This window comes from Centroberyx gerrardi, chromosome 13 (genome assembly GCF_048128805.1).
Source record: "Centroberyx gerrardi isolate f3 chromosome 13, fCenGer3.hap1.cur.20231027, whole genome shotgun sequence".
Lineage (NCBI taxonomy): Eukaryota > Metazoa > Chordata > Actinopteri > Beryciformes > Berycidae > Centroberyx > Centroberyx gerrardi.
In genome coordinates, this window is record NC_136009.1 from 18,685,460 (window position 1) to 18,706,481 (window position 21,022).

The following is a 21,022-nucleotide window of genomic DNA, read 5'->3' on the forward strand; positions in this document are numbered from 1 at the left end:
TCTAGGGCAATATGGTGAACTAAAATACAAAATAATTGAAATACAAAAGTGCAATTGATGCAAACAAACAACTGATTAGCCAACAAATATCACTTGTCTTTACGATTTATTTTTCTTTTCTTTTTTTTTGCATTAAATGATTGAAACTGATTTGCAAGTTGTAGTGGCAGTCAGCTCAGGTTTTCAAATAGCTACTTTTCAAATCTGCCCCAAGTTTTACTGGAATCTTCACACTGTAAGACTTATCGAAACGTAAAGGCTTGTGAGCAATTTAAGATAAACAGGAGTAAAATATCAGGACTGAAAAACGTAGGAATAGATGTTTTCGTACGGTGGCGTTACTTTTCTTATAATTCACTCCTTGCTTTTTTTCTCCATGCGAACAAAAGTTAAAATAAACACCAGACTTTTCAATCTCAACTGTGATATTTCAAAACCTGACTTTGAGATTACAGCTACTGAGACAATGGAATTTAAACAGTCATCAGGAACATTTCCTATGAAAATAATTGTACTGTATAATAAATTAGACACCATCCACATAATACTGTCCTACCACAAAACATAGTACTCGTATATTTTTATGGATTCATATACATTTAGGCACATACTATATGCACACTCTCAGGTGTGTGCACAGAAGGCAGTTTAATATCTATATATTTCAAGAAAAAGAAAGACATCTTGACAAAGTGGATTTTGATTTTCTTAGTTCTAGCGACAGGTTATGCAAAGCAGAATCTGACATTCAGTTCACTGAAAGAAATTGTCACTGAATGATGTTGCATTCTGCTCGGTGCCACTTCCTGGTTGCATTCAGCCTTTAACGTTATTGGTTAAGAAAAATGTACAGTACAGGTGCATTGCATTTTTTGATCTCTGTGTTCACTTTGTCTTACCATACATTCAGTTTCCAATAAAGAATAGAAAGCAAAAGCAATGCTTAAAAAATATTGATGCTTGGTAGTTTTGGTAGGTTTTTACTTTGAAGGGAGATCCTACTCATGGTCTGATATAAGTTTTTCAACACTAGATGGCGAAAGTATGCCATGAAATTGGAATGTGCTTCTATGTAATTTACAATGTGCAGAAAGTCAACAGATTTATCAATATTAAGCATTTACAATCATAGAAATAAATAAAAATCGAGGAAATAAATACACTGATGAACAAATATAATAAATAGCGATAATATAATAATGACATGAACACATACAGATTCAAATCAAGCAAACCATACAAAATAATTAAGTGCAAGAGGGGTAAAAATCTCACCAGGATAAACATATCAAGTGAATGCAGAAACGGTAAAAGCATTACAAATCTGGCTGGTAATTTTCTCAGTGCAGTGTATTTACGGGGGGAAACGCCGAACACATTTCCAAAAGCCTTGTCTTATACATGCAGCCAAGCCAGCACTCTTCAGTAAAATAGAGCTATCTAGTGCCATTATCCCAAGTCAAAGAAACCTCTTGGTAGCTCTACAGCTTAAACATGGATGCCCTTAATAGCCTGTTTGATATTATCCAAGAGGGCCTTGCACTCTGGAGAGTATTCATGCTCCGAGTTGTTGTACATATCAGTTAATGTGTTCACATAGGCTTCAAAATTATGCTCACTGATGGGTCCCTGCAACAAAAACATGTTTGACTATTAGTAAACAAGCACAGCAAAATGACAATTGATAGAAAATGTTGATTTCTTTCAGGAAAGGTTAGAAATAAATGCAAAGGTCAGATAATGAGTGGAAGTGGGGACCGTGGTCAAGGCTTACTGTACCATTTGAGGCAGCTGAATGTCTGTTAGACTGTTAATGAGAGCTTGGCTAAGGCGGGCAAGCTCCTTCAGAAGGCTGTCATTGTGCTGTTCAATCATCTTGTTTTCCTCTTCAATTGTCTTCAGGTTACATTCCATAGACGAAATCTGCTTTCGGATAGGAAAGGAACTCGTCAAATTGAGCGGGCCCAAATCTCAAAGCCGCGTTGTATTTAAAACAAACTTCTCAGTCTAGATCCTTACCTGGGTTTGGAGCTGCATCATGTCTGCTTCTATTTTCAGGTTGGACTCATTCAGTTCGTTTATTTCATGATCCAAGTGTTGGACGTCATCTTTGTTTTCAACACCTTAGAGGGTTAAAAGAGAGAATCTGATTTATAATGTTCAAACCAAAAAATCTCGACTCATTCCTGAGAATCAACAGCTGAATTCCACTTTGGGATGCCAAGATAAACGTTTTCGGTGAAATGAATTACCATACGCTGTAAAACACTCATACCACACACCATGTCAGAATAGCTTACCACTACTGGCTTTCAGTTTGATAGTCATCATCTCCTCTCCTGAGTGCTTCTTCTTGATGCTCTGTGCGTTCAGCGGGCAACCAGACAAGCTAGTTCAAAAGGCAATAAATGGCAATCTTAGATTGTCAGAATATGACAAACTTTAGGATCAATAGAGACGGTGAATGGGAATAAAGGCGCTATTGTGAGAATGCAACATGTCGACCACCAGTATTGTTTAGAGATAAAATGGAGGACAAGCGGCCTCACCTTCTGTGAGTGACAAACACATTGTTGGCATGTCCAAGGCCGTTGCAGCCAGGCAAGGGGCAGTGGGGCAGTTCCTGTTTATTGGCCTTCCAGGCAAAGGGCAGCCCATTGATGGACGACTCCTTCTGTCTCTTGGCAGCAAGTGGACAACTGCCTGCGCTGCGGTGGGATGTGTATTTTCCCGATATATGGCCCTGTCCGTCACATCCAATTACTGGACACCTGCCAGAGAGACAAACAAAGAGTCATATTTGGTACATTTTGTTGTACGCTTGCATATTACGCAGGGTAAGTGTGGTTTGGTTGATTCACACTAGATGATGTGAAGTGATTTGTCACTTAGATTACATAGGGACAATGTTCTTGTCACTAACTTGCATTGCAAAGTAGCCTGCGTCTAAATAAAACTGAAAAACCACACTTTTCCCATGCCACAGACTGAGCAAAGAAATTTAACTGCACATAAAAATGACAATCAGTTAAGTCTTAAACTACAAAGAATATTTAAAAAATGCTGAAGCCAAATCATTCTCTGAGAAAATCTCTCAATAACTAGACCGGAAGATTTGTGTAACCATTACGTTGATTAATCCAGCCAAATGCTGATTAAAAATGAAGTCACCAAAACTAGAAATGGTCTCAAATAATCATATTAGCTATAAGTTACTAATCCAGTAAAACTTTAGGTAGAACTAATGGTCTGTTGAGTGCATACATTTTGAGGTTACAGATGTTTGTGCTTGAAAACATAAGCACAACTCTTGCTGAATGTTATTAAGAGTTTGTCAGTTGCATTTCCAGGTCTGTTTTCTGCAGGTCAGTAATGGAGTGACATGAATTACAGATAATTGTCATGTTTCCCCTCATGTGAAAGAATGTAATTTTGAGGTTGCTAACCCTTTCCCTTATTGATAAAGGTGAAAGGTCACCTGAGATGATACAAATGGCACACACACTGTGGAGTGCTGCTGCAAAAAGCCTGTTTCAGCATTTTGTTACTCGACAGAACAGCAGCACTTAGAGGACAAAACAACACCAGTCCCATTACTTACATCTACCACAGGTAGGTAGCTTGATGCAAGGCACCAGGACAATGGAGGCATGCCATATGGCCCACTATTTACAATAATCTAGGGACATTTGCTACCCTCCCCCTTTCTCTCCCTTTCTCTCTTAATGTGTATGAGATCTATTCCAGTCTAATTCCTAAGCTCATGCCCTTGCATTAGTAATTAAAAAGAAAAAATCAGTGTCCAGATGTATAAGTAAACAAGGGGTCACATATCTGACTTCGGATTTAAGCAGCAAATCAATTACATTATTTTTTTTCCAATAACACTTTCAGAGACAACTGGAGTCTAGAATGATTAAGCTTCAACTGAGCGCAATGGCATAGGAGCAATTCAACATTTTCTTAATATAGTATAATTAAGAAGAAAGCACTCAGTGAAGAGTGATAAGCCAGATATTCCATTCAGACAATAGCGAAAAATACAAAAGCCTGAAACATCCCCCATAAACATGTTGCTAATCCTTGGAAAAATAATTCACTAATGTTACGACAAGAGAAATATTATTTTCTTTGTTTAACTTAATGGCTTCCAGGTATAATGCCCTCATGCACAAAACCATGACACAGTTTCATGATACTCTCCGCTTTATTTTTGAATTCCACAAAACATGACAGCATGGGATGAGAAGACTATCTTACTTCATTTCTTGCTCATCTTTTTCATCCTTGTTTGGTGTGAGCTTCAAACCTCCCTTTCTGGCACGTGGACATCCTGACAAACTAAAAAATGATTGGAGAAAATATGGATTAACATTACTGAATACCATGCAGGGCTGAAGCTAAAATAGACCTCACAGTCAGGTGTGAAGTTTATCGAGTTTCTACAGCATATACTGTATTTAAGCAAATCTAAAAACTCCTTAACGCTCTGTTAGATGTCTGCTGCTTACAGCTTTAATCATCATAAAAGTTCCTTATCATACCCGCATTAGCACATAGCAACCTATCCTTTTTGCTGTAAAGTGGTATTAAATAGCTATATTGATATACTAATATGTAAAAATAATGTGTATCAAACGGACTAAGCCATTCCTTGTGGCTTTCAGTGGTTGGGAAGTGAACATAATTTAGATTGAAAGACAATAAATAAATGAATAAATAAATAAATAAATAGATGAATAAATGGACAGATAGATAGATAGACAGATAGATAGATAGATAGATAATAAACTATAATAATAACAGATAAACATTGAAAATAAAAATAAAAATGAATGAATAAATGAATGAATGAATCCACAGTGCAGCATGCTTGCAGTAGAAAGTGGGACTTCTATCGTTGCTTCATCTGTTTGCATTGCTTAGTGTAACAAAATTTGTATCATGTTTCTGACAAATGTAATTCCGGCTCAGTTGCGATGTGTGTGTTTCTCTGCATTTCTGGTCAGACAGGCTACCTTCTGTGCGAAGCGTAGTTCCCAGTCACATGTCCAGATCCATCACAACCAGGTGTTGGGCACCTGCAGGTTGAGAGACACAGAGACCAGGTGCTTTTTACAGCAAAGACCGGGGGCAATGGCTTCATGCTAATATGCAGGAAAGTAACACAAATACTTCACACATTCACGTTAAGCAGAGAGAGATCATGCATAATGTATACTGCGCGAAAAAAAAGGACGGCGTTGACCCAAGATGAAATACAAACAAGCCGCCTGCTTTAACGTGAACGATCCTTTAACAATCGCAGGAGTTTAATTCAAAACACATACTTTAGTTCCTGAGAGTTGGCTGCCATCAGTGATTTGAGTGTCTTGTCAGCCAGGGGACATCCAGACACACTAGAGAGGATAAAGAGCTAACAGTCATTTCAATGCACTCTTTGATCACAGCTGAATTCAAAACTGAGGGTGATCTTAATACAATGCAACAATGTCTCAATACATATTTATACAGATTATTCTCAAACGCAATTCCACTTACTCTTCATAAAAACTCTCCATGTCAACAATTAAAAAAAAAAAAAAAAATGACAGAGGATATAATATCTAATTTTACAAGCTACTTCGCAAGTTTTAAACTGTAATGATCATCACAATTAAACAATCAACATTGTTTCCCCTCGTCCATATATCTACTAGCTGGCGCTAATGGGAGTGTAATTAATTACGGTACCTTCGATGTGATGCATAATTTCCCGTCACATGGCCGCTGCCGTCACAGCCTGGGGTTGGACAGCTGCAGAGAACAGAAAGCGTTTAATACACAGATTACCTCGCACAGACTTGCTAAGCTTGTGCTGAATCTTTTCTGTTACACTGAGACCTTTTCATGGGCACCGAGGTGAAGAGTTAGTACAGCGGGAAATTTAGTAGAAAATTATTATATTGCACAACATTCAATTTAACAATATCTCTGAATTTGTTTGGAGAAATCGGAGGTGTGCTGTGGGAACTAGACAATCCTACTTTCTCGTGTGGGGGGGTGGGGGTTTTAAGAGGAAACCCAGCAGTGCATGCACTCTAACTACAAGAGTCAAGAGTTGTAAGCTTGTACAGGACATACACGTAAAAAAAACTCACTTTCAAATAGATACATTTCTTCTCCACATGAACCTGCAGGCATACCAGTCACAGCGATATGTGATATATCACGGATAATAGGATAGCTAATGATGATGGGACAGAACATGGACAGTGAGTTTCAGTGCGATTCGACTCACTTGTATTATACTGTCCTATTTAAGCAAAGGTCTGGTCTGGAATTACACTTTTGTTATTAATACTGACCATCTGTCCACTGACCTTTTTAAAGGGAAACTCACATTATGCACAGATGACTGAACAAAGATGCCTCAAGATGTGCACTCCTCCCCTTTTAAAACAACCCCAGTGTTTAACGCAATGTACCTCATTAGCTCCTTCTTTGAGTCCCGTAATAGCAGCTTGGTTTTGGGGCTTATCATGCTGGCGTCTCCTTGATAGTGTTGGTCCTCCAGGGAGACCTCATCAAAATCCTCCTGCTGAGGAACAAGGGAATACATCTCCTTAACTGTCACACATCCTGTTCAAAATTTCAGACCTGACCACGATCTGCAATGACCTAAAAGTGAATAATCAATCAAAAGCCCCCACATAATACTCTTAAAACAAGCCCCAGGGTTAGAGAGCAAGGCAAAGCGATTATGCTTAAGGATACTTATACTGTAGGAAAACCATACATCCATTTAAAGTCATACTTAATCCGCACAGTATTTATGATGTATAGCTGTGACATTTAGATTTCCTTTTTTCCCAAAGACAAGACTCTGTAACCACCAGATGTTGTGTATGATTGAGAAGCAGGTCAAATGTGAGGCCTCTTGATATCAACTACAAAAGAATACCACCTGTGAAAAAAATAGGAAAACCCACCCCCAAGCCCAGATTAAGATTCCCTTGGGCCTCTGGGCAAGAACGTTCTGTGGAGACCAGATTAGCCCTTGTTCCCGATGTAAATATATTTAACAGATTTTATAGATTTCCAAGATCTGAGAGCAGAAGCCACTGCTTTCTCTCACCGTGTTGTTTTCATGTAGAATTTCGTTACAGAAATGTCAGATATGTAGTTGTTGAATGCCATTTCTTGAGGGATGAAATGTTCATACCAAGCAAACTATTCATATAAAGTGCAGTAACATTGTTCTCTGAAAACCTATTTGGGTAAGTTTTAGCTTCCCTAACGGGGAAAAGGCAACTGGGAGCCATCATGTTACAACCAGCCACACTTTCCTCTTTATTCTTTTAATGTTTCTTAACGGGAAAACTATTAACCTTATTCTTAGTCTTCTTGTCCCTTGGATGTCTTCACTAACTGACTTTTATTCACACTTGTTGTAACTGAGATTGCTTATTTTGATTAAATGCCACTGTGCACCTTTTGTCCCTCAAATTCTTATTACATAATTTACATTCCTTGTGTGCTTAATGCATAGCTTAGTGGTGGTGGTTGTTCATGAAGTTGTGTAGTTTAAAGTTTACCTCGTCCTGTAGAACGGATGCTTTGCTGAAGTTGATAGGGATGGGAGTCTCCCAACTGTCCCTGTCACACAGCGGCTGGTAAAAGGCCGGGTTGATGAGCACACTCCCGCCTTTGGCCATAGCGGACTCAGGAGGAGACAGCGGGTCTTCCGAAGGCACCTTTGTCTGGGCTTTCACGTTTTCCTTGCATTTCTTCATACTCAAGTCCAGGGTGCCGTTTTCATCCACCTCTATGAGCATGTCCTAAAGGTGAAGAGGCGCAATCCTCGCATCAGTGCATGTTACAACATAAGGTTACATGAAATACATGTGATTCCAGTCAGTGCTACTGTATGAATCCAAAATAATCAGAAAAGTTAGAATATTACAATAGGACGTATTCTTATTTAACCTTAAAGGAATATAAATAAAACAATGCACACGTCTCATTAAAATGGCCTCATTGCTACGATCACACAACAACTTTTCTCTATTAACATGAAAAATGAATTGAAATACACAGCAAACAATCAGTGTATTTAAATAATACATACAGTGATTATCTAACACAGGACAAAGTACCAAACTAAGCCAGCATTAATTCTGCTGAACACAAAAAAAATAAAAATAATCACTGGTGTGTAGTTTTTCAGTGACAGCTGTGTCATCTGTTTTCTAGGACACACAACCAAGATGGCAGCTGGGGGTTGCTGGTTTTAGGTCATCATTATTATAACAAAAATTAAAAAGCTTAATGTGGCATAAGTTTCCTCACTGACAGATGTGTTACTCATTTTGTGCTGAAATGCAATAGTATGACGACTTATGGCTGTTTTATGGTATTATAAGTTTTACCTCATTAAATGTTGAAATCCTTTCTATAAACGAAACCAATTATTCAACACATATGTCTCATTAAACGCTATACATCATTATTTTTTTGTAACAAAAGGGAGCCTTTCAAATTAATTAAAGGGGATAATTTTCATGAACATTGCATGTGGCTGTCCACTTTAATTATCCAGCCATTTGATGATGTGTGTACCTAATCAAAATAACACCAGTGTAAAACTAAGGGGCGTGCGAGACTGATTCTCTTTCTCATTTTGTGATTTGTTAACTACTTAACGTCCAAAGCTGCAACCGAAAACCTTTGTTACGCATTATAACTTACGACTTATGGGTTTTTGCTATTACTGATTAATTAATGATCTAATTTAGGCCTCTCCCACTGTCGATAAAGTGGAGTCATCTTGTATTCAAGTTCATAAAAGCCGTCTTTTTGCGTATGTTTAGTGGCTTTCTGTGTGTGTTTGTGTGTCATATTTCCAAGTGTAACATACATATGCAGAGACGTTAAACCATCCAACTACAGATAACACTCTAAATATGGCCTTTTTTTGCGGACTTGAAAGCTGTTCTTTATTTTGTACATCTTTCCAAGACAACTAAGCTGTAAATGAGAACAGATGATTAACTTGCTAACACTGTTTTATTCATTCAGTGGGCTGGTACCTGGTACAGGGCCACATTCTCAGCTCAACAAGCTGGGAGACAGAGATCTGTGCTGTGTAGGTGTGGAAACCTTGAATCATCTACAGTACAGTGTGCACGTATATAACCCACAGAATGTGATCAATATTATGTACTGATGAATAAATGCGAATAAATAAGAATAATCATATGACGTGAGTTGAGAAAAACTTTGATACAATACCAATGTTAGCAGAAAAGATTTAGGATCTGGGAGGTTTTAAGGTTTTGAAGCAGTACACACATCGCAGAAGAAGAAGAAGAGTTTGGATTTTGAGTGAATTAAAGATTTCAGATAATAACTCCTTTAGCTGATTGGTTTAATCCATTAAAAGGCTTTTAAAGACTATCTGGTGTAGACACAGGCTATGCTGGATCATATAACTAGGCAAAATATCCTCCACCATCTGCAGCATGCAAGATGCAGTTTCAGACAACAGTTCAGGGTTTTTGTACATGCCAGCCGATGTAGAAACAAAATACAATACCACATGTTTTACAAAAAAGATGAGTAGTTGTAATTGGGAAAGAAGGCTGATTGTATTCCTTCTTTTGATGTGATTACACAAATTTTCTTTTGTGTACATTAAAGCTTTATGGAGTGGAAACCTCCTTGTTTTTCTGCCACCAGAGAGACAAGCTCCCTTTGCCAAATTCTGTCTTTTGATGTTTTTCCTTTTTATACACAAATCAGAGTTCCTTTAAAATGACCACATTAAATACCTTTCCAAGTGGTCTAATTTGATTACCTTTGTGGAGGTTGCCAAGGGCCGGCCAGTGACAGCCTCCATGTTCTTCCGGTAGCGGGTGGAGAGGTTAAGGATGGCGGCGGTCGCTGCTGTGGCTTGGAGACCGTCTCCTTTTTTGAATTGACTTGGTGGGCTGTGCTGACCAGAGGTGGGCAGGCGGCCACCTGGAGCACCAAGGAAGCCAGGATACTGCTGAGGTGCTAAAAGACAAATAATTACCAAATAATTTGGTTACTGAGAAACCAGATGATTTACCCCAGCTTAATCCCTTTTTAGTGATACACAGGGAGCAAGTTGCAAGTTGATATTTATCTGTTTCAGGATCAACCACTGATTAAAAAATGAAAAAGAAAGAAAAGAAAAATCTGACATTTTCAAAGAGTTGGTGTGTCAGTGGATGTGACCTATACACATGGACCGCTTATTTGTTGTGGACTGATAAAACTGATATTACTGTTGTGGCTGAAAATGTACATAGACATTAACTACAATGCTCCATACTTCACTCATATCTCTACCTGCCATAACACATTGTTATGGTACAAACGACTTATTCTTTTGAGTCTAGTAAAATGTCTGAAACTCACAATCAGGGAAATGTGAAGAGATGTCCTGGTCCTGGTTGGCTCCCATCAGAGGCTGTTTGCCGAAGACCTGTGCATCAAAGCTAGCGTAATCAAAGCGGATTTTGCTGTACTTGTCCATGTCCTTGGTGAGGTTCGTTTGCAAGGCCGCTACTGGATGGGAGAGTCTATAGTTTAACTGGTTCATCTCGAACTTCTTTATCAGGCCGATGGCTCTAGGAGGAGACAAATTGGAAAAAAAAGGGAGATTTTGTTTTATTGTGTGAGAAATAGCAAAAAAATGTTGTGAAATAAAGTGTCAAACAAGTCAATATAAGGGGATAGAAAAGTAATAGACATTGTTTTAGAATCATTCAGGGATGCCAATGTCTTTGTCTACATAGAGTCTGGGATCTGATGTGTGTTGTAGATCCACAGCCAGGTTGCCAGACTAATTAATATAGTAGGAGTGGGCATCCTGCCCGTGATATATCCACAGGGAACAAAGAGTTCTGCTCTTTTATCATCTCTAATAGAAAGGAACTCACAGGACCAACAACCATTGCTTTAAGTGAGAACGGAGAAGTCTTGCTTGAAAAGCTTGAAATAGAATGTGCGTTCTGTTGGGATCAGTGAATAAAAATACCCCATATTCTCTTTGACAATAATAGCATTTACCGCTTTCTTACATAACCTTAATTATGCCTTTAGAACTTAAGCTCACCGCAGAGTCACTTATGGTTTCTGCATAGCCTCTTTGTAATTATGTTTCTGCACATGTCACCGTATTGATAGCAGTGTTGTGTTTTCAGGAAAGCCTCTACTGTTATCTGGCGTCATACCTCGGCGAGCGGTCAGGTGTCTGTCTGCATTTTGGGCTCTCATCCTGAGGTTTGGAGACTTTGACTGCAGCAGCGATGGGGCAGCCTGAGAGACTAGTTGGGAGGAAATCAAACACATTAGCCTAATACTGTAACTAATCTATGAACAGGATGCAGTTTTCTAATGGCTTTGCTCCTGTGGATGTACCTCCGGTGGGTGCTACGGTTGCTGTTGACATGGCCTCTCCCTGTGCACCCAGGTGTAGGGCACTTGAGGACGTTCTCATGCATGGCCAGGACTGTGGAGACAACGACAGACAAAGAGGAGATAAGACAGTGGGCTCGTATGTCCAGAATGATTTAATGATTCAACATGTGTACGACAGGTCCAACATAATCAAGTTAAAACACTATAAGATGCTAAAACTAAAAATATATATATATATATTGAGAAGTAAATATTTATCATTTTGGAAAAAATGCACACAACCTATCCATACATTTATGTAACTATAGTACATTACAGAGCTATAGAGCACAGATCCTATAGAGACAGAAACTGGAGAAAAAAGCAAAAGGTTCATTGTGTGAAAATGCTGCATGGTAGCCTGAAATGTAAATAGCTTAGTGCAAAGAGGAATATAACAAGACAGCTGATTATATTCTTCAAAACATCCACGTTGTTAAAGGTCCGCTCTGTATCCTTAGAAACTTCTCGTCTGTGCATATTCTCCAATTAGTTTGTTGGAGTTGTCTATTTATTTTTGAATACTGCGTTAGCTAGCCCTTTGATTTGCAAATACTGCCTGCAGTCTAAGAGCACACGCGTTTTTGAAAAAGTTAATTACTTTTTCTGTTCCTTTTGTAACATTACTGTTTAATGTTGAATGTTTGTTGAGTTATATTGAAATGACTTAACAATCGCCAATTTGAAAAAAAAAAAAAAAAAGAATTCAATATTCACACATTACAACACATTACGAGGGGAAAAAATCCTTTAAGTTTATTTGTGAAGTTTCTTACACATCATTGAATTGAACTGAGAGTATAAGCAAGGCTTTTTTGGTATTTGCGCCCATGCTAAGAGGATTCCAGTAACTATGGCTGATTGTAAATCCTGAAATTGTGACTGTTTTTAAGCATTACTATATATTATCCAAAATATATATCCACAGACTTACTCTCTGGGGGAACTCTGACTTTATGCGGACACCCAGACAGACTCCTATGGTGGGGGTACAGGCCAGTCACATGTCCAGTGCCATCACAGCCGGGAGTTGGGCACCTTATATCCTTCTTATCTGTCCGAGGGGAATCTGTGGACACAATAAAAAGAATATCCCATTGAATATAATGAGCCTTTGATACAATTAATAGCGAGATCTGACTGTACTTCTGCTTGAACTTGGGTTTTCTGCTTCAATTTGTATGCATTCTGTCAAGAAATGTAGAAATGAGTGGTGGAAGTTAGGGGAAATATCTCAATGCACTTGTACTGTGCTCTATACATCGCAGTATGTAACATATTGTACATAAGTCCATACAGATTGCAATATCATGCAAAGCCAGACACTTTTTTATGAAATGCGTATATTAATCTGTCATTTTAGTTAAGGCTGCAGTTCAACACAGAGCATTCACTTCTTAATGCCCATCCATCGAAAGATTACATCTAGGATTACACATTTAGCTGCAGTCATTTGAAGAATCAGAGAAAAACATGAGAGGTACTTTAGGAGGATTTAAGACTTATGGTCATGGTTAAATATCCAGTTGATTCCTATCAAAATCCAATATTCTGAGTAGTAGCAATTCCATCAGAAAATTTTGTTCTTTTTTTATTTTAGTCTGGTTATTTATTACTTCACTTGTTGCCAAAATGTTTTTAGTACTTAAGAGGATTTCCTCTCTCTGATTTCCCCCTGAGTATGGTTCTTTTATTCCTTTAATGTTTTTGAGCACCCAATCATCCAAATCACAAGTGGTTTGTCTGATTTATACTGGATAAACACTCACAAGGTTCATTGCTGAATTAAAATACTGATAACTGTTCATTCTTATGACTGTCTGTTTGACTTCAGATCAACTTCACATAAACAGTCATGGGCCAAAAGATAACAGCGTATCAGAATACTTCAATATATCAACATCACTACTGAACTTCTAGCAATCTATGAAGTATGAGCACCTTTTCCTCCATGATAGGTCAGTCTGCTGTCCATCTCCATCATTCTGTGGTGCCTTCTCTCATTGGTCATCTGCTCCATGAGGAAGCGGTCCATCTCCCTGTAGGCGTGGTGCAGGACCTGTCTTTGCTCTGACTGCAGGGCGATGGCCTGCTCCAACAGGCTCAGGTTCACTCTACCCCGGCCCATTTCCAGACCTCTCTCCTGGAGGCCCAGCGCCCAGCCCTCCAGCCGGTGTGGCCTCTCCGCCTCCGCTTCCCCCTCGCTGTCCTCCTCTGCGGGGAGCGGCCTGTACCGCAGCGCCTCGGCCTGAAAAATGCTGGTTCGACCCATCGGACCGCATAATTCTGAGTCAGGGTCTTCTCTCATGTGGCCGTTCCTGCCCGAAAGGTCTTCTGAGGCTCGAGAAGGACTGCAGTTGGAGCCATTCACCTTGATGGACAGAGACAGAGGCTCCCACTCTGCTTCCCGAATGTCTCCGTACGGACTCTGCGGCGGTGAAGTACATGTAACACTCATCCTGTCTTGACTTTGGTCTTCCTCTTCATTAATGAGCTCTTCCTCGTCTTCATCCATCAGAGGTTCAGATGGCTCTGCCTCACACTGCGGGGAGGCATCCGATGTAACTTCGGACCATCCAAGGGAATCATGGGACTTTGCTGCTGCGTCGTGGCAACCATTTCTGTTGACCACTCCATTGATTGCATTCAAGTTTCCATCTAAAAAGGAGAAGAAAACACTTGTTATTCTATGTGCTTTCAAGCCTTAACACAGCAGACATGTTCTTTTGTGACCCTTCCGTCACATGCAGGATAAGAATTGTATGTCCTTGGTAATCTTCTGCAAATCCATTTAAGGTTTTAGATTTTGTGTCACTTTTTCATGAATAATATCTTGAGAAAAACATGTTTTTTAAAACCATCAAGAGGATTTGCAAGAACACATGCTGCAGTGGAAATGGTAATCATAAAGTCAGCAGTTGCAAGATTTCCAAGCAATTCCTCAAGTATATTTTAGATAACATATATGACCCTCCTTTTTTGCGAGTTGAACATGAGACCTGGAGATGAGGAACGCAATTGTTTCCTTTTTCCTCAATGTCTCCAATCAGAGCAACGCGCAAATATAGATTTAGGACAAGATTATGGACGGATTTACACTGCTGTGGACAGTGAACATCAGTTTTTAATTAGTTATGCGTATTGTAAGTGTAAGCCAAGCAGTGACATGAAGTCATTTGAACACAAAACTCATTTGAAAACACATATTTGTTTCTAGGGATAAGAGCATGGAAAGTGGAGAGGATTCCTGAAAACACAGATGGAGAAAGCAACAGAAATGAGGATAGAACAAGAAAAAATCTCTGTAAGCTGCTGCTGTGGCTCTGCAAAAAACTAGGTCTGATACGATGAACATTTTACCTCTGTATGGCAGAACTTTGACAACTTGGTTTAAGAGAAGCCAATCATGCACTTCAGTCATCAAATGTGAAGATAATTTTGTTAGAAAAATGTGATAGGAGCATAAAAGCCAACAGTGTCCTCCAAATAATTGGCTTTCTTAGCAAAGATGAGCTAGTAATCAGCTGAATTTAGAAAATTGTATTCTTTAATTTAGTTGTTTAAAAAATGATTTCCTTTTTAGTGATTAACTGAAAAAAGAATGGTTGCCACAATATTTACTGCATTGGTTGTAATATGGTGTAATGGTGGATAAGATTCAGAACTGTTTTCTAGGGTATCAATCGGGTTTCACTATAATTTACTGTGTTCTAATGTGTACTACTGTATATGATTGGCTATTGAAATGTCAAGGCACTAAGACCCAGCAGGAGCAAATTTGTCCGAAACAATAACTGATCTACCAATGTGTATAAAAAAATGTTTTTCAAAGTAAAAAAAAAAAAAAAAAAAAAAAAAAGATTTAACACTGACATTTCCCATGTCTTTTTTTCCTATTGACCTCTGAGATGCAGGGATGAGAATCTCATTATAAAGTATCTGCAAAGTAAGAGTTTATGTGGGTTTTGCTCATTCAGCTTCAATACAATAGACGGTAAAAATTCAGAATAATTCTTAAAAAACCAATATGGACCATTTAAATGCAAGATGCTGCAGGAGAGGCTTGGCAGACAAAGTTAGGAGGACTTTAAAGCTCTGCAATCATTTTCCAATAATTCTTGTCATATATCTTTTTTTTTTTTTTTTTTTTTAGAACAAAGGCTCTTTTGCACATTGGAAATACACTTTTATCTTCCAGAATGATGGCTTTTGATGAAACTACAATATATAGCTCATTACTTGTGCTGTTTTTTAAAGCCTTTTGGCCCAGCTCTAGTGAGATAGAGGCAAAGTCTATATGAACTACGTACGACAATAATTCCAAATTGCTAAAAAAGAAAAAAAAAAAAAAATCTTTTCATCATAAATTTTACACTCATTTGGTATAATCTCTTTGCTCCAACTTATTTTGCTGAGTGCTCTCAATAATTTAATTTGCATTGACCTTTGGCCTTCTATTTTTCAGTGGAAATCCAGAAATCCTACGAGCCACAAGACTGTGTGAAGCATCATGCATGGAAAGTCTGATCACTGGAACAGACAAAAAGGGAGTTTTATCCCTCAAAATGCATCTGAAACGACACTTTATTAACGCCACTGATTATATTAAGTCATGGTCAATGATTAACAATGGAAAGCTATCATCTGGATTGATTCGACAAAATCTCTCTTGATCCTCCAAAACCATTCAAACTTATGCTCTATTAAGGCTCTTTGGACTATAAGGGTTTTTAGCTTTAGTAGGCTATACTGTAGGTCTATCCTCTTAAGTGGCTGCACGTCACAGACAAAACCAAAAGTGGGATTCAATAGGTTGAGAAGATAGACAGATAGATTTTGAGAATCAGATCACACACTGCTGAGGATGATACAGATACAGGCATTATCAGACAGCTACTAGTTATTAATGGGCACAGCACGAAAAATTTAATCTGCACCAAAAGAGCTTTAAAATCTATGGCATAAATTGTGTGCCACTGATAAAATAGCATACTGTCTTTGGAAATATATGGCTTTGTTGCCTATTGTGCGTAACGGAATTTGACATCTGCTTTATTTAGCCTGGTTTCATAAGCATTTTGATTTGACAACACTACTACGTTCAACGGGAATTTATTATTAACAAACTAAAATGTGTTAGTATCAATTCCCTGCTGGGCAAAATGTTTTATTTGAACAGAGAAGACAAACCCTGTTCAATGAAAAAATGAAGTCAGTTACACTTAGTTACATTTACCAGGCAGGCAACAAGGACTTGTTTTTCATCCAGATGGATTCCCAGGCCTGACACAGCCACATACAGTCACAGACATACACATGCAAGTGCAAGCACACAGACGCATACACACACATGCATACACAGACACACACACACAGAAGTGAAGTGAAAAAAAGGAAAAAGACGGAGGAAAAAAACTTGGATCCCTCCGGTGGTTTGTGTGTTGGAACAGGTGAACAGTTTGTACTCCAGAATAGCCATTACCGGCACTCTGCAGCAGGGCTGGAGTTGGCTGGAGTTGAACGCAGTGTGGCTCGACCAAACGAGAGGCTTATTTTTCTCTCTTTTTGTTAAAATGCAGATATGACCAGCCTCCCACTGCAAAATTCTTAATGCTTCCAAACCACTCTTCCCATCATCCTGTTTCTGCAGAAAATACCCCCCAAATCTGACAGTGATGGCAAAATATGTTCTGACAATGTTTTATCAATATCCATGTGTCCATTCGACACTCTTCAGACATTACAACTTGACATTATAAATACATGCAATTTTTCATTTTGACAGTGTTTTGTTTTAAGGCTAGTTAATTGAATATCAGGTTCAAATAAAGAAAGATATAGTCAATCAATGTTGGTTGATAAAAGCAAAAGAAAAAGTATATAGAATGTAAAAAAAAAACCCAACAACAACAAAGGAAAAACTGATGGGGCACAGTGAATTACTAGGATAATTGTAATGTAATATGAACCCAGGAAACAAATAAATTCCATTTCCAATGAATCCACACAATTCAGTGAGCTACTCTCCTGGTCCATTTAACTACACACATGTGTACTATAATGAGCTGTAGACATTATGCCTAATTATGTATTAGACTGTGTTAGAGGGCCTAACAAAAGCTTTTGAAAGGGACAATTACGTTTGTTGCTTAGTTACATCGTTAAAAATATACCAAATCAGTGCAGATTATAGTGGGTGAGAATGCACATGTAAACCATGGGTATTGTTGCCAAAATGCACAAAATTCAATTCATTAGAAAAAAAAACATGTTTGCCCGTGAAAAAGACAATTTTCAACTGTTGTTGATGAAATGGTCCTGCATCTGAGTAAAATCCTACTAGTAGGAAAATAGTGGAACATCAGGCAAAGGCAATGTCTTCCTCACCCGCAACTCATTTGCTTCTCACAATGTACAACTTCAATAAAAATCTATTTAAGAAAATGGAATAACTTTAATTTAAATCGAAGTGAGCCGGTGCACTCACCCATTCAGTTTTTCATTCTATGGATTCAATGGATTTGGAATGGCTATTCAAAAAAGACAGATGAGGGGTCTGAAATCTGGCCTCATCAAAAGGGGGTAAAGCCATGCCAAAAATATCATGGCAGATCAGCTGTCAAAACTTCAATTTGCGGACGTGAGACACAACTAATGTGGACCCAGCAGTGTAGTCTTTCACTTCCAGTGCACAATGACTGCGGCTGCTGGCTGATGGCAGAGGGAGGGAAATATGAATGCAACAGATGGGATTTTAAAATTCAGCGTCAATTGTTCATCAAAACAGACAAAACAACAGGACATCTGTTTACCTGCTGGAGTGTCAATGTTCCTCAGCTCTTCTTTGTCCTGTGGCGGTGCCAGGTCCTCGCTCTCCTCTTCACATGCCTCGCTGGGGCTGTAGTGGCGGGGCTTCATCAGCAGGGACTTTCTCTTGTTGACGGGGGCACCCTGCACCCCTTCCTGGGCACTCCTCTTCCTAGCCATGGACCCATATGGGCTGCAGGGAGGAGGAGAATGGACAAAAAGCACAGTGGGGTCAACAGAGGCCTCAGTGGTTCGTCTGGCTCACAGTTGGCTCATTTGAAAGTTCCAACTATCAAAATGTGAGGGCTTGAAGCAAAAACTAGAGTGCTGATTACTAAAACTGTGAAAAAGTCAATGATGTATTTAAAAACAGAGGAGATATGAACAGATCCATCCATTCACTTACATTATGAGGATAAAAGCCTCTTATTTTATCATATCTGTGGTCAGGAAAGTTTTTTCTTTTCATTTTTGTTAGTATTTTCTGATGAAATTCGAAGTGATTCATAAGTGTTCATTTTCACAAAGACGTCATTAACTTTTACCTGGGAGTCTCGGTGATGCAGTCAGCCAGCACTGTAAATAAAGACCAAGAAAAGACAGGTAAATAGTCATGTTTGCATTTCCACTACTGTGGGTGACTCAGGCACTGCATCTGTCAACAGAGACATACTCTTGATCAAAGGTCCAGGCTATTACTTTTGGACAATCGCTCATGAAATTATACAATGTACTCTACATGTTTATTTTACGGATAATATTGAACAAAATGTTTTTTGGGGGATTTCACCGCCTCTGCTAAAATTGTTTTATCCACTTTTAACAGAAGATTTTATTCTCTTTTACAAAGCCATCAGATGTAATCAGTGTAAGGATGGAGAAGTGGTTTCTTCATTGATCTAAAAAGCTTTAAATTCAATCTGCTTATTCTCTGGGAGACCAACAGTAGCTCATCCTTTGACAGCGTTGACAACATGATCTAAAAGGGTAAATCAATTTTCCCAGAGACCCATGCAAATCTCATTCACAAGTTCCACCCTACTCCCATGAAGCACGACCAATAATAACACTTCCATGAATTTCCCAGCCATAGTAATAGCTCCAGCGTGAGCAGGCAGGCCTCACAGGCCCTGAACACTTGCATAATGACATATCCAGTCTAGAGGTTTTCAATCACACAATATATACACACTCCTTAACTAATTTGAGCCAATGTTCCAATTTAATGAAGTTATTCCCCTCTGAATAATGAAATGGCAGTGCAGTGCTCTTCAAACTGGTAAGATAATATATAAAACTGACAGTTACAAAGTTGGATTGTTGAACTGATACCCCTAACCCATAGTGATAAGTGGATGGAATGTGTGTATGTGTGTGTGTGTGTGTGTGTGTGTGTGTGTGTGTGTGTGTGTGTGTGTGTAGTTAAAAAGCAAGCTAAAAAGTAAAAGCTGCGGTACTCACCTGTGCTACTGTTACATGTTTGCAGAGTTTGCTCCTCGCCCTCAGAATCCATCTGTAAATAAAGCATGCAGAGCACACATGTCACCGAATAATTGATTTCTGGATTTTTTTATTTTATTTTAATTACTTGGATTTGGAAATGGCCTTATTATTAGTGATTTCATCAAAAATGCGGAGCCACCCAGAGCCAGAGAGCGTTATATCAATGCGTTTGCACGAGAACATTACAAAACGCTACCAAAATCCAATAATATGCAAACGCATGTGATGTTAGAACAAAAAAAACAAAAAACAAAAACAAAACAAAAACAAACTTCCAAAGGTGAGAAAAAATGTACTGATACAAAATAATGACATTAAAGTGCAGACAGCACCTCACAGTATGTGTTTAGACAAAAATAGTTGCTAAAATCCATCCACTCTCTCTGGCTGTTGCTTGTGGATCCCAAATAAAACCTATTAAACATAATTATTCCAGGCTGATGGTGGTGTATAGTGGTCACAGGCCAGTGAAATCTGTGAGTCATAGGATATGCTGTTACTTTTCCCTGGTAATGGGAAACATGACTCCTCTCTCTCGTTTGCTGTTGTGATTGAAGGCACTGACCTGTCATACATTTATAATAGGGGAGCAGGTGTGGCAGTGATGGACCTTAATTTCCTTTAATAAACCTTTTATGTGCCACACTCTTAATGCCACGCCGGGCCCTCAGAGGTCCTGCTCATAATAGGTTCATTACTTTTGATTACTAGAGCCTATTGAGACAAACAACTCCCAAACACTATAGATTACATTCTGTAAAAACTAATGTACCTCATTAGTTTGTAACACTTTTCCACACAGACATGCTTCAACATTTTGCATGGGCTGGTATAAATTTGCTGTTCTCGTGAAAAAAAAAAAAAAAAAAGGTAAAATGTTGCTCTTACATGCTACAACCTGAGATTATAACACGGAAATTAATCAGAATTCAAATGATGTTGTCGGTGTACTTATCTAAATATCACCACTGACTCACTGTACATTACCCATGGGTTATAGAAGCACTCCTCATTATGTAAATCCACTTGTTTTAAAAACACTGTCAAGTATTTTATCATAAAAGTTTTTTTTCATTTACTACACTGGACTAATCAATTTTTTACCTATTACTCTGGATTAATTATGGTTAATATGTTTTTAATGACAACAGAACTGCTAAAATTCATTTAAAAAGATAAACCCTAATGCTATACGAATCAATATAGCCTTTAAAATGTGAAATGGGTGCAAATCATCTATTTA

General features: G+C 38.5%; 1 protein-coding gene across 1 annotated transcript; it reads right to left on the reverse strand.

Moving 5' to 3' along the window:
* Window positions 1-1,409: 1,409 nt before the first annotated feature.
* Window positions 1,410-18,462, reverse strand: st18 (ST18 C2H2C-type zinc finger transcription factor). Its single transcript, XM_071926498.2, has 18 exons — window positions 18,282-18,462; window positions 13,411-14,127; window positions 12,404-12,538; window positions 11,431-11,521; window positions 11,244-11,336; window positions 10,426-10,637; window positions 9,839-10,038; window positions 7,578-7,820; window positions 6,468-6,580; window positions 5,734-5,796; window positions 5,331-5,399; window positions 5,019-5,081; window positions 4,261-4,341; window positions 2,550-2,771; window positions 2,301-2,389; window positions 2,020-2,123; window positions 1,780-1,926; window positions 1,410-1,629 (listed from the first exon to the last, which is right to left on the reverse strand). The coding sequence occupies exons 1-18, from the start codon at window positions 18,454-18,456 to the stop codon at window positions 1,489-1,491; spliced, it is 2,958 nt and encodes a 985-aa protein (XP_071782599.2). The 5' UTR covers window positions 18,457-18,462; the 3' UTR covers window positions 1,410-1,488.
* Window positions 18,463-21,022: the final 2,560 nt, after the last annotated feature.